The sequence below is a fragment of the Clarias gariepinus genome, chromosome 10 (assembly GCF_024256425.1).
Source record: "Clarias gariepinus isolate MV-2021 ecotype Netherlands chromosome 10, CGAR_prim_01v2, whole genome shotgun sequence".
Taxonomy (NCBI): domain Eukaryota; kingdom Metazoa; phylum Chordata; class Actinopteri; order Siluriformes; family Clariidae; genus Clarias; species Clarias gariepinus.
In genome coordinates, this window is record NC_071109.1 from 31,639,327 (window position 1) to 31,652,653 (window position 13,327).

At 38.9% G+C, this 13,327-nt stretch overlaps 1 protein-coding gene across 1 annotated transcript in view; it reads left to right on the forward strand.

The window, feature by feature from the left end:
- Nucleotides 1–13,327, forward strand: part of elmo3 (engulfment and cell motility 3) — a 31,965-nt gene that overhangs the window by 12,553 nt on the left and 6,085 nt on the right. Inside the window, exons 5-15 of the mRNA XM_053505361.1 lie at nt 2,344–2,394; nt 2,490–2,659; nt 4,152–4,251; nt 4,340–4,491; nt 5,560–5,638; nt 6,370–6,420; nt 6,860–6,982; nt 7,115–7,237; nt 7,333–7,437; nt 7,530–7,638; nt 7,767–7,903. Coding sequence (XP_053361336.1) covers nt 2,344–2,394; nt 2,490–2,659; nt 4,152–4,251; nt 4,340–4,491; nt 5,560–5,638; nt 6,370–6,420; nt 6,860–6,982; nt 7,115–7,237; nt 7,333–7,437; nt 7,530–7,638; nt 7,767–7,903 — 1,200 coding nt within the window. The remainder of the gene's footprint in view (nt 1–2,343; nt 2,395–2,489; nt 2,660–4,151; nt 4,252–4,339; nt 4,492–5,559; nt 5,639–6,369; nt 6,421–6,859; nt 6,983–7,114; nt 7,238–7,332; nt 7,438–7,529; nt 7,639–7,766; nt 7,904–13,327) is intronic.

Genomic DNA, 13,327 nt, shown 5'->3' on the forward strand with positions numbered 1-13,327 from the left:
TCACCACTGTCTTACAGCTCTCATACATGTCCTCCACCACTCTAACATACTTCTCTGCCACTTCAGACTTCCTCATACAACACCACAGCTCCTCTCTCGGCACCTTGTCGTTCGCTTTCTCTAAATCTACAAAGACACATTGCAACTCTTTATTACCTTCTCTGTACTTCTCCATCAGCATCCTTAAAGCAAATACTGCATCTGATGTACTCTTTCTACATATGAAACCATATAGCTGCTTACAAATGCTTACCCCTGCCCTTAACCTGGCTTCCACTACTCTTTCCCACAGCTTAGTTCTATGGCTCATTAGCTTTATGCCTCTGTAATTGCCACAGCTCTGCACATCTCCCTTGTTCTTAAAAATCGGCACCAATACACTTCTCCTTCATTCCTCTGTAATCCTCTCACCCTCCAAGATCTTGTTAAACAAACTAGTTAGAAACTCCACTGCCACCTCTCCTAAGCACTTCCATACCTCCACAGGTTTGTCATCAGGACCAACAGCCTTTCCACTCTTTATCCTCTTCAACGCCCTCACCTCACTTTTACTAATATTACTACTTCCTGCTCCACAACCGTCACCTCTTCTACCTTTTGTTCTCTTTCATTTTCCTCAATTATCAACTCTTTAAAGTACTTTTTTCATCTTCCTATCACCCTCCTGGCATCTGTCAGTACATTTCCATCTCTATCTTTAATCACTCTAACCTGCTGCACATCCTGCACATTACTATACTCCCTTCAGTCCTCTCTAAGTCCCACTTCTTCTTTGCTAATCTTTTTCTCTGTACACACTCCTGTACTTCCTTGTTTCACCATCAAGTCTCCTTCCCCTTACCTGATGATACACCAAGTACTCTCCTTCTTGTCTCCCTGATCACATTGGCTGTAGTTGTCCAGTCAACTGAAAGCACCTCCTGACCACCCATAGCCTGTCTCAACTCCTCCCTGAAGACTACACAACATTCTTCCTTTTTCAACTTCCACCACTTTGTCCTCTTCACCTTCCTCACCACCAGGGTTATTTTACACACCACCATCCTGTGTTGTCTGGCTACACTCTCCCCTACCAACACTTTGCATAATGTCGACACAAGATGTAGTCTACCCGAGTGCTTCTGCCTCCACTCTTATATGTCACCCTATGTTCCTGCCTATTCTGAAAGAAAGTTTCCACTAGTGTCATTTTCATCCTCTTTGCAAAGTCCACCACCATCTGTCCTTCTACAGTACATTCCTGTCCTAAAGACCAAACCTCCATCACATTATAATCACCTCTGTTCTTTTCCCCATTGAAGTCTGCACCAATCACCACTCTCTCACCTCTGGGGATGCTCTGTATCACTTCATCTAACTCACCCCAGAATTTCTTCTTCTCTTCGAACTCACATCCTACCTGTGGGGCATAACCACTAACAACATCACCTCTTCAATTTCCAGCTTCAGACTCATTATCATATCTGATACTCTTTTCACCTCTAGAACATTCCTAACAAACTCCTCTTTCAGAATAACTCTATTTCATTTCTTTTCCTATCCACACCATGGTAAAACAATTTGAACCCTGATCCTAAGCTTGTAGCCTTGCTAACTTGTCCACCTGGTCTCCTGGACACACAGTATATACACCTTTCTTCTCTGCATCATATCAACCAACTCTCTTGCCTTCTCTGTCATAGTACCAACATTTAAAGTCCCTACTATCACTCCTAAACTCTTGCCTTTCCTTTTCTCTCTGAGCTTTCGAACACGCCTTCCTCCTCTCCTTTTTCGACCAACAGTAGCCCAAGTTGTTAACCCGGGCCGTGACCGATCTGGTATGGAAGCGATATTTGTGAATCGCATCATTGATTTGGCCATCATTGATGTCGGATGCCGTTCCTGACAAAACCCTCTACATTTATCCAGACTTGGGACTGGCACAAGAAGACATTGGATTGCGCCCCCTCTTGATATTGCTTTTAGGACACACATGGTTTCATTAAAATATTTAAACATATTGAAAAAATACTTAATGAATGTTTATTATATAATTTATTATATTATATTATAGAAAAAATTAACTTTGATACAAAAATCCTAAATGTATAAATACTATGAGCATACAAATAATGATTTAAAAAATAAAACTAGTTGCAACCATAACATTATGCGCACCTATCTAATATTGTCCCCTTGTAATTTTTTTTTTTTTAAACGTCATGGAACCACAGACGTCTGTTCTGTTGGATGTTACTTCTCACTCTCTGATTATCACAGTTGTGTGTTATCCAGTAGCTTGATTATTTTTATAGCTGTGTCTCGTGCTCGCTGTCTGACTCTTCATGGTGTATGTTGTAGAATCGCTTGGACATTAAGAACGGCAGCATTCTTCGGCTGACCAAAGCTCCGGTGAGTGACTTCGTCCGTATGCTGTAATCGGTGTCTTTAGCGTCAGAAATCTTTGTACTTTTATAACGCAGTATGCATGTGTTTGTGTGTCGCAGGGTCGTTGTGCAGACGACCTTTATAAGGGCATCCAGAACTCCGACTCAGACGTGCGCTGCGAGTCCCTGAAGCAGCTGGCTTCCATCTCCACAGACATCACCTTCGCTCAGGAGTTCATCAGTCGAGACGGCCACTCCCTGCTCGTCCAGATCGTAGAGGACGCTAAAGAGTGAGTAGTCTTTGAGTAAGACTTTGCGAAACACACTCCGAACACTTCAGAAATTCTGATCATTAAAGTGAATGAGCTAAAGCAAGTTAAAGAACTGGGACAGAGATTTCGGACGGAAAAGATCCGTTTCTATTTCTATAGTCAGGAATTAAAATGTATATCTTCTACTTCAAAAAGAGTTCGTAGAAAGAGTTTAAAGATCATCAGATATTTTTAGTTTCAACCTTTAATGTAATCAGTGATACTATTATTATTTGAGGTTGAAGCCCACGTACATGTCTGTCTGTCTGTCTTTCTGTGCAGCAGAACTCTCTGTCTAACTTATTAATACACAGAAATCACATTCTGTAAGGATGAGTATCCTGCGACTGGTTTACTTTACATTCCACTTCAGCCAAATACACTCCCTGTTCGGTATGAAAGTTTTGACCACGTTCAGTTGGGTATCTGCTCGTGCAAATTCATGAAAAATTGTGAAACAAATATTCTCAAAAGATGATCTAAAGTTTAACCCTGTGTGATGCAAGACTATTCACACCCCAATCCCACCCATATCCCCCTCGCCAGGTTCCCACCTGTAATCTTGATCGCTTGAATAGTCTTCCTGGGCGTGCCTTAAATTGTAATTATTTTCTTTGGTTTTTAAATTTAAACTTTTTTTTTTTTGACAACTTTACATTGCGAACATAACTTAAAAATAAAGATTCTATAGCGTTCAAAAATACAAAAAAAAAAACAACCTCTAACTCTAATTCTCTAGAGAATCACTTGGCATCAGAGGGTTAATGTATTTTTGCACTGAAATTGAGCTCTTTAGGCCACTCTAACACACACACACACACACACACACACACACACAGACACACACACATTCATTCATCTTATATACAGTTTGTCCTGTACAGGGTTGTGAGGCTTTATATAATCTAGTAAAATTAATCTTAATGTACATGTCTCTTTTTGTAAAGCAGAACTCTGTCTAACTTATTAATACAAAGAAATCACATTTTGTAATTATGAGTATCTTACACCTTGTTTACACTTAATCGGAAAGTGAATTATAGATGAAAAATCAAAAAAGTAGATCGGATAAAGATTTGTCTTAAAACCACTCCAGCAGATTAAAATTCACTTATTCCACTTCAGCGCTGTTATTTCAAATGTAAAAATATGAACAAATTCCAGTAAAAATATTCACTTTATCTTTTCTAATTAATATCTATTGGTGCAGGTGTTTGTTTACATTGAGACAGTAGCGCATTAGAGATTATTTTACAGTAGATTATTAAATCCCACACATAACTGTTTATAACATCACTCATGATGCAGGTTAAATTTAAGATGTATAAGGACCGCAAAAGTCTCATAAAATTCTGTCCAGCGGTTGATTTAAGACACGCCCACAGTTTGCCGCATGCGCATGCAGTGATTAGCGGTATATATTATCAATGATTTTATTTTAAATGTGTGTGTGTGTGTGTTTTGCTTGCAGGGCGCCTCTGATTATGACCCACACACTCACAGCCTTCATGGAGTTGATGGACCATGGGATCGTCTCCTGGGAGAACCTCTCCAGTGTCTTTATCAAAAAGGTACGGGTCACATCACACTCCTTACATCGTCACTGTCACGTTGTTTGTGTTAAACTGCATGTGTGTGTGTGTGTGTACGTGTCCACAGATTGCCGGGTTCGTGAACGCCAAGGTGATGGACACCTCCATCCAGCAGGTGTCCCTGGACATCCTGGAGAGCATGGTTCTGAGTAGTAGCAGCCTGTTCCACCAGATCCGAGAGGAGATCACAATGGAGAGGCTGATCGCCCATCTGCAAGTGTATGTACTGTATATCCATGCAAACACACACGCACACACACACACAGAACAGTGGTTTTATTGAGTTGCTCAGTAGTCCTTCAAGATTTACATCCGACTTCAAGACGAGCCTCATAATGTGTTAAGCGATAACCTGCTAGCTTGCGTTACATTAAAGATCAACTTAAATATCTATAAAATGATGTTATTGGTTGATGGATTAGATGCATGAGCACTCATGACATAAGTAAAATGCAAGAAGAAAAGCCTGGATCGTTCATCACAAACAGTGTGCGACATGTGATTTACACAAATCAACCATAATATTAAAACCAGTAACATTAAAATAACCTGGGTTTTGAGTTTCCCTTGTGCCACGCCTTGGGTGATCTGTTTAGCTCCTTTTTAAACTCTGTTTTTTTTTTGTATGATCTACATACTACACAGACAATGTCTGAGCCAAAGAAGCTTCTATGCAACATGGAAGTGACCAATCTTGCTTCCCTAAAATTTTTAAGTTCCTCACTTTAGCCGTTTTCTAGAGATGATTTTATTTGTGCCCCAAGAATATGTCCCGCCGTTTTGCAGCGCTATACTGTACCGCGTTAAACAATCATTTCAAATGTCAATTATTCGAATTTCTTTGAGTATTAATGCTGAAGTTTGTGTAAGCTTCTAGAAACATATTACCTGTAATAATTGTTGTTTAAGTTGGTTTTTGGTAAAAGCTTGAAAAGCAAATAAAATCTGTAGTGTCCGTAACCATGTCCAATTCATGTTGCAGTATCTTAATTAAAAATTTTACAATAATACACTTTTTTTATTTATTTTTTTTTTTTTTTAAAGTTTGTCTTTTCATGTAAAATCTAAATTGGCCAAGTTTCATCTGCATGACAGTTAAAATCGTTGAAAGGTTTGATTTCAAAAAGGTTACAGACACTACATAAAAGCACATGATGAATTGTATCCAGCAAATGTGTTTCTTATCTTTTTTTAGCAACAATACCGTGTTTTGGCTGTCAGTACACTACAATCTTTTTTTTTTTTGTATTATAATTAAGACTCTTTTTGTCTTTCTCTCTCTTTCAGGTCCAACCAGCAACTTCAGACCAAAGCTATGGCTCTCCTCATGGCCCTGCTGCAGACGGCTGGAGACGCAGACAGACAGGTTAGTACTACAGGACTCAAGCCTCACCTTTAATTTCACCCTGGGCTGCTTGTTTTATTTTCTGAGCATCACTGTTGAATTGAGGATCGGTCATGGCATGTCTCACCGTATTAGTCCAGTTATTCAGGCAAAATGCAGAACTTTGATTCTGATGATATGGGAAAGAGGAAGCGCTACTTAATATGAACTGGGTGTTATATTAAGGGTGATGTTTTTATACACGGTCTGCTGCCTCCTGCAGGCAGTACAATGACAGTGGGTGGAAAAAATAAAGTAGTTATAGTTTGTTATAGTTTTGTAGTTATTTTAATATTAACACTGAAATGGTTTAAGAATACAACTTGTTAAAAAACGCACAACTTAATACCACTGTTTTAATGAACACCGTATAGCGTTGCATCAGTAGTGCACTGATGTTTTGGGTTGTTTGTTTTTGTTTTTTAAGTGCATTTTGACCTCGTCCTGTTGTTCTCTCCCCAAATTTAGACTTATCCACTAGCTGATTAAAATCATGTTCTGATATCATTGTTGTGATTTGTTATCACTGAGTTAATGAGATGGAGGGGAAACTTACTGTATTTTGTGTGTATTATAAAAATGTCTCACTGCTTTGATTATAAAGGTATAAGCAGAGGGATTTCGAATATCTTCAATATGGATTATGGTACAATCACATGCTTACAAAAGTTTATTTTTTAATATGAATAATAATTATATATTATGTATTTTAGAATCTCTTTGCTTTTCTCGAGAAGAAGAATCTTCGCCAGTATATTCACAAGGTGAGACGAGTCCTACAAAGTTTTTTACAAGGCTTGTTCTTTATTTCTCGACATAATCCCCTATGGTTACACTAATGCATTTGTATTCAAGGTACAGCTGCCTGCCATGATCATCATTAATGAACATAGTCTTCTTTAAAACGTTTGCATCATTCAAATGTTTTATGCGACTAAGAACCTGATGACTATACTGTTCTTGAGTCTTTTTAAATATCTATTGTTTTTTTTTTTTTTTTTTTTTTGGCTTTTTTTTTTAAACCCCTTCACCAGAAATTATCACCAGTCCCACTTTGACTTGAACATGTACATTAAACAACTAAACAAATTTATACCCCAATGCTGTTGAATTCTGGATTCTCATTGTACAGTAGGTTATTTATTATTATTAATTTATCTAATCCGAATTATATATATATATTTAATTTTTTTTTTTTCAAAGAATATAATCCATAGTTCTGGTCCTATTGGAGACGAGATGGCTCACTATCTGTACGTGCTGCAGTCGGTGTGTCTGAACCACCTGGAGGGCCGAATGAGGACCGCTCTGGACTCCTTTAGTCAGGTGAGCTGGCTGGCTGTCCAAGACCTGATCTTAATCCACATGTCTCACATCCACAGGGTTCGATGACGCTGCAGTGCTAATGTGGGGAAACTACTGTTTCTCGCTTGCATGCAATTTCTTTGTGTATCTCAGGAACAGAGAGAGGCTCTGCATAGTTTGCGGCAGGCGGTGTTCGAGACAGATGCCGACGGCAGTTTAAGTACCGAGCGTCGCCGATCTCTGTGCGCTAAAGAGTTCAAGAAGCTGGGTTTCTCTGTAAGTGTGAGAGCTAAATGTTTAGAGGTTTAGAAGATGGTCATGGAGACGTGTATATGTATATGTATATATGAACTATTGTTCATATATTCTAGAACAATAGTAACCCTGGTCAGGACCTGAGCCGGACTCCTCCTGGGCTTCTCGCTCTGGACACAATGACGTACTTCGCCTCGCGTTACCCCGACGCCTACAGCAGGGTGAGATGCCCAGAGCAGCATGCTACTTTTCTATCGCACAAGCCTTAGCCATATACACATGCTGTATGTTTCTCTCTTCATCTCTGCTCCAGTTTGTTTTGGAGAACAGTAGCCGGGAAGATAAACACGAGTGCCCGTTTGCCCGCAGCAGCATCCAGCTAACGCTCATGTTGTGCGAGATCCTGCGTATCGGAGAACCACGTGAGTTCAGACACAACGCCAAGCACGCATTCTCTTTTATTTGAGAAATTCGCACATTGTTTCATGTATAATATCTTAAAAATATTCTCTCCCTTTCCCTCCTAATCTCTCCCTCTCTGTCTGTCCAGCATCAGAAACGGGCTCCAACTATCACCCCATCTTCTTTGCCCAGGACCGGCTGCTGGAGGAACTTTTCTGTATCTGCATACAGCTCCTGAACAAGACCTGGAAGGAGATGCGAGCCACACAGGAAGACTTTGATAAGGTCATTCACTTTTTTTAAATAAAGATGCGCAACAATGAATTCTCAAAGTGTTGCTGAACTCCAGATCCACTGTGACCCTGATTGAGATATAGTCAATCAATCTTTTTTATAGAGCCATGTTGTATACAATATATCCATGTTCTGTATACTTCTATCTACGCCGGTCAGAGAACACCCAGTTGTATCTGTGTATACAGTAAGTGAGGTCTGGTAGTACCTGGATAGGAGATTGCCTGGGGAGACCAGGTGCTGTACGCTGCTTTCCAAATTTTTTCAAGATGATTGATGAAGTCTGTTCGACCATTCAGCCATCCTGAAAAACAAAGTAAACTATTGGAAGGAAATAAAGACATGATGAAAGAAAGAAAGTGAAGAAATGATGGAAAAGAAAGACAGTTAAGATTGAAAAGGAAAAAAAAAGAATGGAATGAAGGTAAATAATTAGAAGGAAGAAAAGAAAGGAAAAGGAAAATAAGGGAAAGATTAGAAGGAAATGAAAGACAAAAGAAATGCGTAAATAAGACAAATAAAAAAATTTAAAGGGTGAAAGAAATTTAGGAAAAGAAGAACAGAAGGGGTGAGAAAGTGTATGAAATGTGTGAAATAAATAGATTAATTAAATAAATAAATAGGCATGGGTGGTAACAATAAAGAACGGAAAAATTAAGTAAGAGATAGGAGGTAAATTGAGAATAGAAAGCAAGAAAGAAAAAAACATTCTGAATAAAATAAATAAATAAACTTCATAGCACCCAAACCATTAGTTATTGTCCATCTGATCCACACAACAATTCGGCAAATGGTCTTTTTGTTTGTTTTTGTTTTACACCCTACGTAACGTGGGTCAGGAGTAGCTCCCTGGTTAAGGCATTGGACTATGGTTCGTAAGGTCCCAGGTTCAAACCCCACAACCATCAAGTTGCCACTGTTGAGCCCTTAAACAAAGCCATTAACTCTCAACTGTTCAAACTGTTTTAACTCTGGTTAAATGTAATGCAACCCTCCCATTTTATTCCGGCTTGGCACCAGTGGCTGAGGTTTTGGGGCACCGGGTGGGAACTGAACCCGGGCCTTCTGCATTTCAGGCGAGAAACCCACCACTAGTTCCAGTTGGTACCCAATTTAATTAGGAACCTAAAAGAATCCCTTTTTTTTTTCTTGAAGATTACTTTTTTCACATAATCAGGCAGGTTTGGACAGCCTTCCCCATCCATTAACTACCAGCATTTTAGAAAATAAATTCTGTCTGTCTCTCAGAAGTCACTGAATATTCGGGTTTGTTTTTGCACCCAGGAGGCACCAGTCTGGGGTCGATAAGAAGCTTCGGATGTAAGACGGGTTCCGTAATATTGTGTAAACTTGGTGTTTAGTCGATGAGTGAATCATTTTGTGAAATGTTTGTGTTCCTGTGAAATCCACATCCGTGAAAGATGCTGAATGTTTGTGAATCATAGTTTGTGATGAACAACACTTAGACTGGGTCTAAACCCGCTCATCCTGACAAGCCGACAAAGCTGAGACACACTTAGCTGATGGAAAAATCTACTCGTAATCCAGTTTTCTCAAGTGTCCACTCGGTGCATCCTAGCTCCCCAAGGGGCCCAACCTTTTTTTCTTTTTTTTTCCTTTTTTTTTTTTTTTTATAAAAACAACCCGACCTTTTAACCTTTAGGCTGGAATTTAGGCTTTTGTCCTCATGGCCAGGGGTGTTGAGCGTTTTTTATGAGCGTATTAATGCAACAATAGCAAGCCCACTCTGTAGCAGGAATAAAGAGAAAGTGAGAGAGAGGAAAATCTGTTCCTCATCACAATAGCTTGGTTAAATCAGCACTAAGTAACGCGCATGATGGTCAAAGCCTGGGACACAGACAACACAATGAAGGGCAACGTAAACAATCAGCATTGTAAAGCTGTTCCTGTGTAACTTACCAGCCCAAACAGTCCAAACAAGAACCAACTGCATGCTGGTTGTAGTTCGTTCCCCACCAGATTGAATTAATGAAGATGATTAGTTTTTTTCACCCTGGGGAGTTTTATTGCTCTTGTGCCACAGCATGCTTCCAACAATTACTTTTTTTTTTTTTAAATGAATGACAAAACTAAAATCCCTCTTATGGCTCAACTGATCAATTCATCATCGGTTGTTCCCTCACCAGACTCTGCTCTTTCACCCCTTTTGGCACACATTTAAAATACAATTTCCATTTCCTTAAATAAACAAAAATAAAGGAAAATAAATTGATAGAAGAAAGGAAAAAATTAAAGGAAGAAAAAACAAAAAAATAAAGGAAAAATTAAAGTAAGGAATAAAAATAAGAAAAAAATATAAAAAATGAAAGGAAATTAAGAAAGTAAAAACTAAAAAGAGACAAAGTTAACAGTTGTAAGGAAAGAAAGAAAAGAATGAAATAAAGTTATTAAAGAATAGATGTTAGAAAGACTTAAGACTGGTTGGAGAAAAAGTATGAAAGAGCTAGAAAAGCCAGAAAGAAAGTAATAAGCAATTAGAAGGAAAAAAAGGGCGAAAGAAATAAAAAAAGATCAAGGAAACATAAATATAAGATACAAAAGAAAGAAAGAATTGAGTAAACAATATAAAAGAAGGAACAAGAAATGAAAGATGAAAGAAAAATGGGAAAGTAAATAATTGGAAGAAAGGAAAGGATGAAAGAGAGTATGGGAAAGTAGGACAAAGAAAGTAAATAAGACATGAAAGAAGGAAAAATAGAAAGAAAGAAAATAATGAAACTATGAGACAACAGCAAAGAAATTAACTTTACTGTTAAAAAATGAAGTAAGGGAAAAAGAAAGAAAAACAATTATAATGTTAAAGAAATAAACCAAATTAAAACCAGTTTTTCAAGCCCTCGGGAACTAACTGAACCCATAAATTAGTTCCTGTTGGTACCAAATTTAATGAGGAACCAAACAGCATTCAGCTGTACAGTCTGTACGAGTCGCTGGCAAAAATGAAAGTTTTTGGGGGGGAGGCGATGGTGGGGTTTCAGAAGTTTCGGTACTTTTTGCTTTCTGCAGCAGAAGACTTGGACCCGAGTTGCGTACGGACGCTGCTAAAGCACTCAGGCTTCCCCTCACAGGATATGATGTCATTGTGCTGGTTCTCATGTCTCCGTATGTGACGGTGACTCTGTGCTGCGTCCTCCGCACCTCCGTGTTCCACCGTGTCACTCTCACCCTGGTTTTCTCATTCACCCCCCCCACCTCGTCTCCTGACGCTGCTGTTTCTCCACATTCATAATCGCTCCTGGCAGTCTGCTTCTGCCAGCTGCCTTCCCCAGGCCCAACTGAGCACACGTGTGTCTGTGTTTGCGTGCGTGTGAGAGAGAGAGAGAGAGAGAGAGTGTGTGTTTGGCATGCACTCATGGGCGTGTTTAATTTTCATGAAGATGCTCCCTGGTTTGGGAAATTCGCATCAGTATTGAAGGTGGCTCGAGTCAGTGGTTTGTACATGGACGGACACACACACACGTGAACACACACACACACACCAACAGACTGAGGTGAGGACGCGCAGCTGCTTTACCCTTCAGAACTTTGGCAAAGGTACTTTTACAGATTATTCTTATAAAGCAAAGGTGTGTGTGTGTGTGTGTGTGTGTGTGTGTGTGTGTGTGAACTTCATTCCTGCAACAGATGCTTTTATTCTGCTTTTGTCTTTTAAATACGTGAATGTGCCAAACCTGTCAAATCATCAGAATATTCCAGATTTCCATTACGTTTGCAGTCAGACGTTCACGTTTCAGCTGCACGTGGTGTTGACTTTCATCTGTTCTAGAAAGGTGTGGAAACTTTTTTTTTTTTCTTTTTTGTTGTTGTACATGTGGTACTTCTAACTTGTGCCGACTTAACAAAATCTTGAGCCACAGCCCGAGAGAGGCTGGTCGTTTAATTGTACATTTTTGTACTTTAAGAAACGCAAGAGATTATTTACATATACCGAAGAAACACAGACTTTTAAGTCACTTATGTGTTCACTACAATTTCTACTTCTCATTGATTTCCATATTTCTATGCATTTTCCTGTAAGTACTTTTGAGACAGGTGAAGTTAGAGCAGAGTGATCATTTGTACGTCACCGTTTTATTTCTCTGGTGGGATTCACCTCGAATATTTAAATTCTAAGCTGCACATTTACTCAGCAAGATTCCTCTAGCTGGCTCATTCGGTTATGAGCAACAAGAATACTTTCTATTAGATGTAACTGTATATCCATAACACATTTAAATCGCATCTGTAAAGCTCGAAAGCGTAAATATCGTGAATAAATTAAAAAGTGTGACTTTTTATAAAACACAAATGTCTGGCTACAGAGAAAATGTCACACTTTACTGTATAAATACCTAAAATGTTAGGTTTAAAAATGTAATGTTATATACAAATAAATCCTCCCACGCTGTGCTGAAACCGTCCTACTCCAATTAACACCAGGCCAAGTTTTAAGACTCGCCCTAGAACTTGCACATCAGATTAATGATATATATATATATATATTCACATGATTCGTTCCATTAAACTGAACCTGTTATAAAACCTACCAAGCAGGGAGGACGAAAGGCCATCACGCGTTTTCTTCCACCCATGTAACACCAGCCATATGCATCATTGGGGGCAGTGTGTAACAATTCAATGACATTTTATTTGTATAGCACTTTTAACAATTGTCATTGTCGCAAAGCAGCTTTCAATCAAAACACAATCAAAAGAAACACACCCGGGGGATAGCGCTGTCCGCTTGCTAAGCTCACAGACGCTCTTGATTGGTTAGAGCCGTGATTGATGAGTAATCCCTCCCCTCCGAGAGAGCTCGGCCAATCAGCTCTCCCTAGGCTCCAGGCTGCGGGAGGCTACAGCGAATTTTCTGTGATTCCATTCACTATTGTTCAAGGAAGGTCGGTACCTTTTTTTTTTTTTTTTTTGAAAAATAGTTTATTTGACAACGTAAATGTTTTCATAATGTGGGAATAAAAATAACAACCTGTATACCTCAGACTGCACTGTAATTTAACAACTGAGTATTGTAAAAGTGCATGTGTTGTGTGTTGTTTTTATTTAAGACCATGGTCAACAGTTCCTTACTTTAAGTCTTCCTTAAGTTCGACACATAATAAATGGAAAGCAAATATATATTTCTCTTTTTTTGTTTTTGTTTTTCTGGGATCAGACCAATGAACAAAAACAATAATAAGATCCAAACCGCAAGTGTCACATCCATAGCACATAAATGTCATGTCTGTATGATAAACATCATGTCTGAAGCACTTAAGTGGCATGTTGATAAACTTCATGTCTTTAACTCCAGAATGCCCATGTTGTGCGTCACATCAATAAAATGGAAATGTACACCATCTGCCTGTCATCTTTATGATGTGTTTATGTCAAATGGACACAATGGACACAAAAATA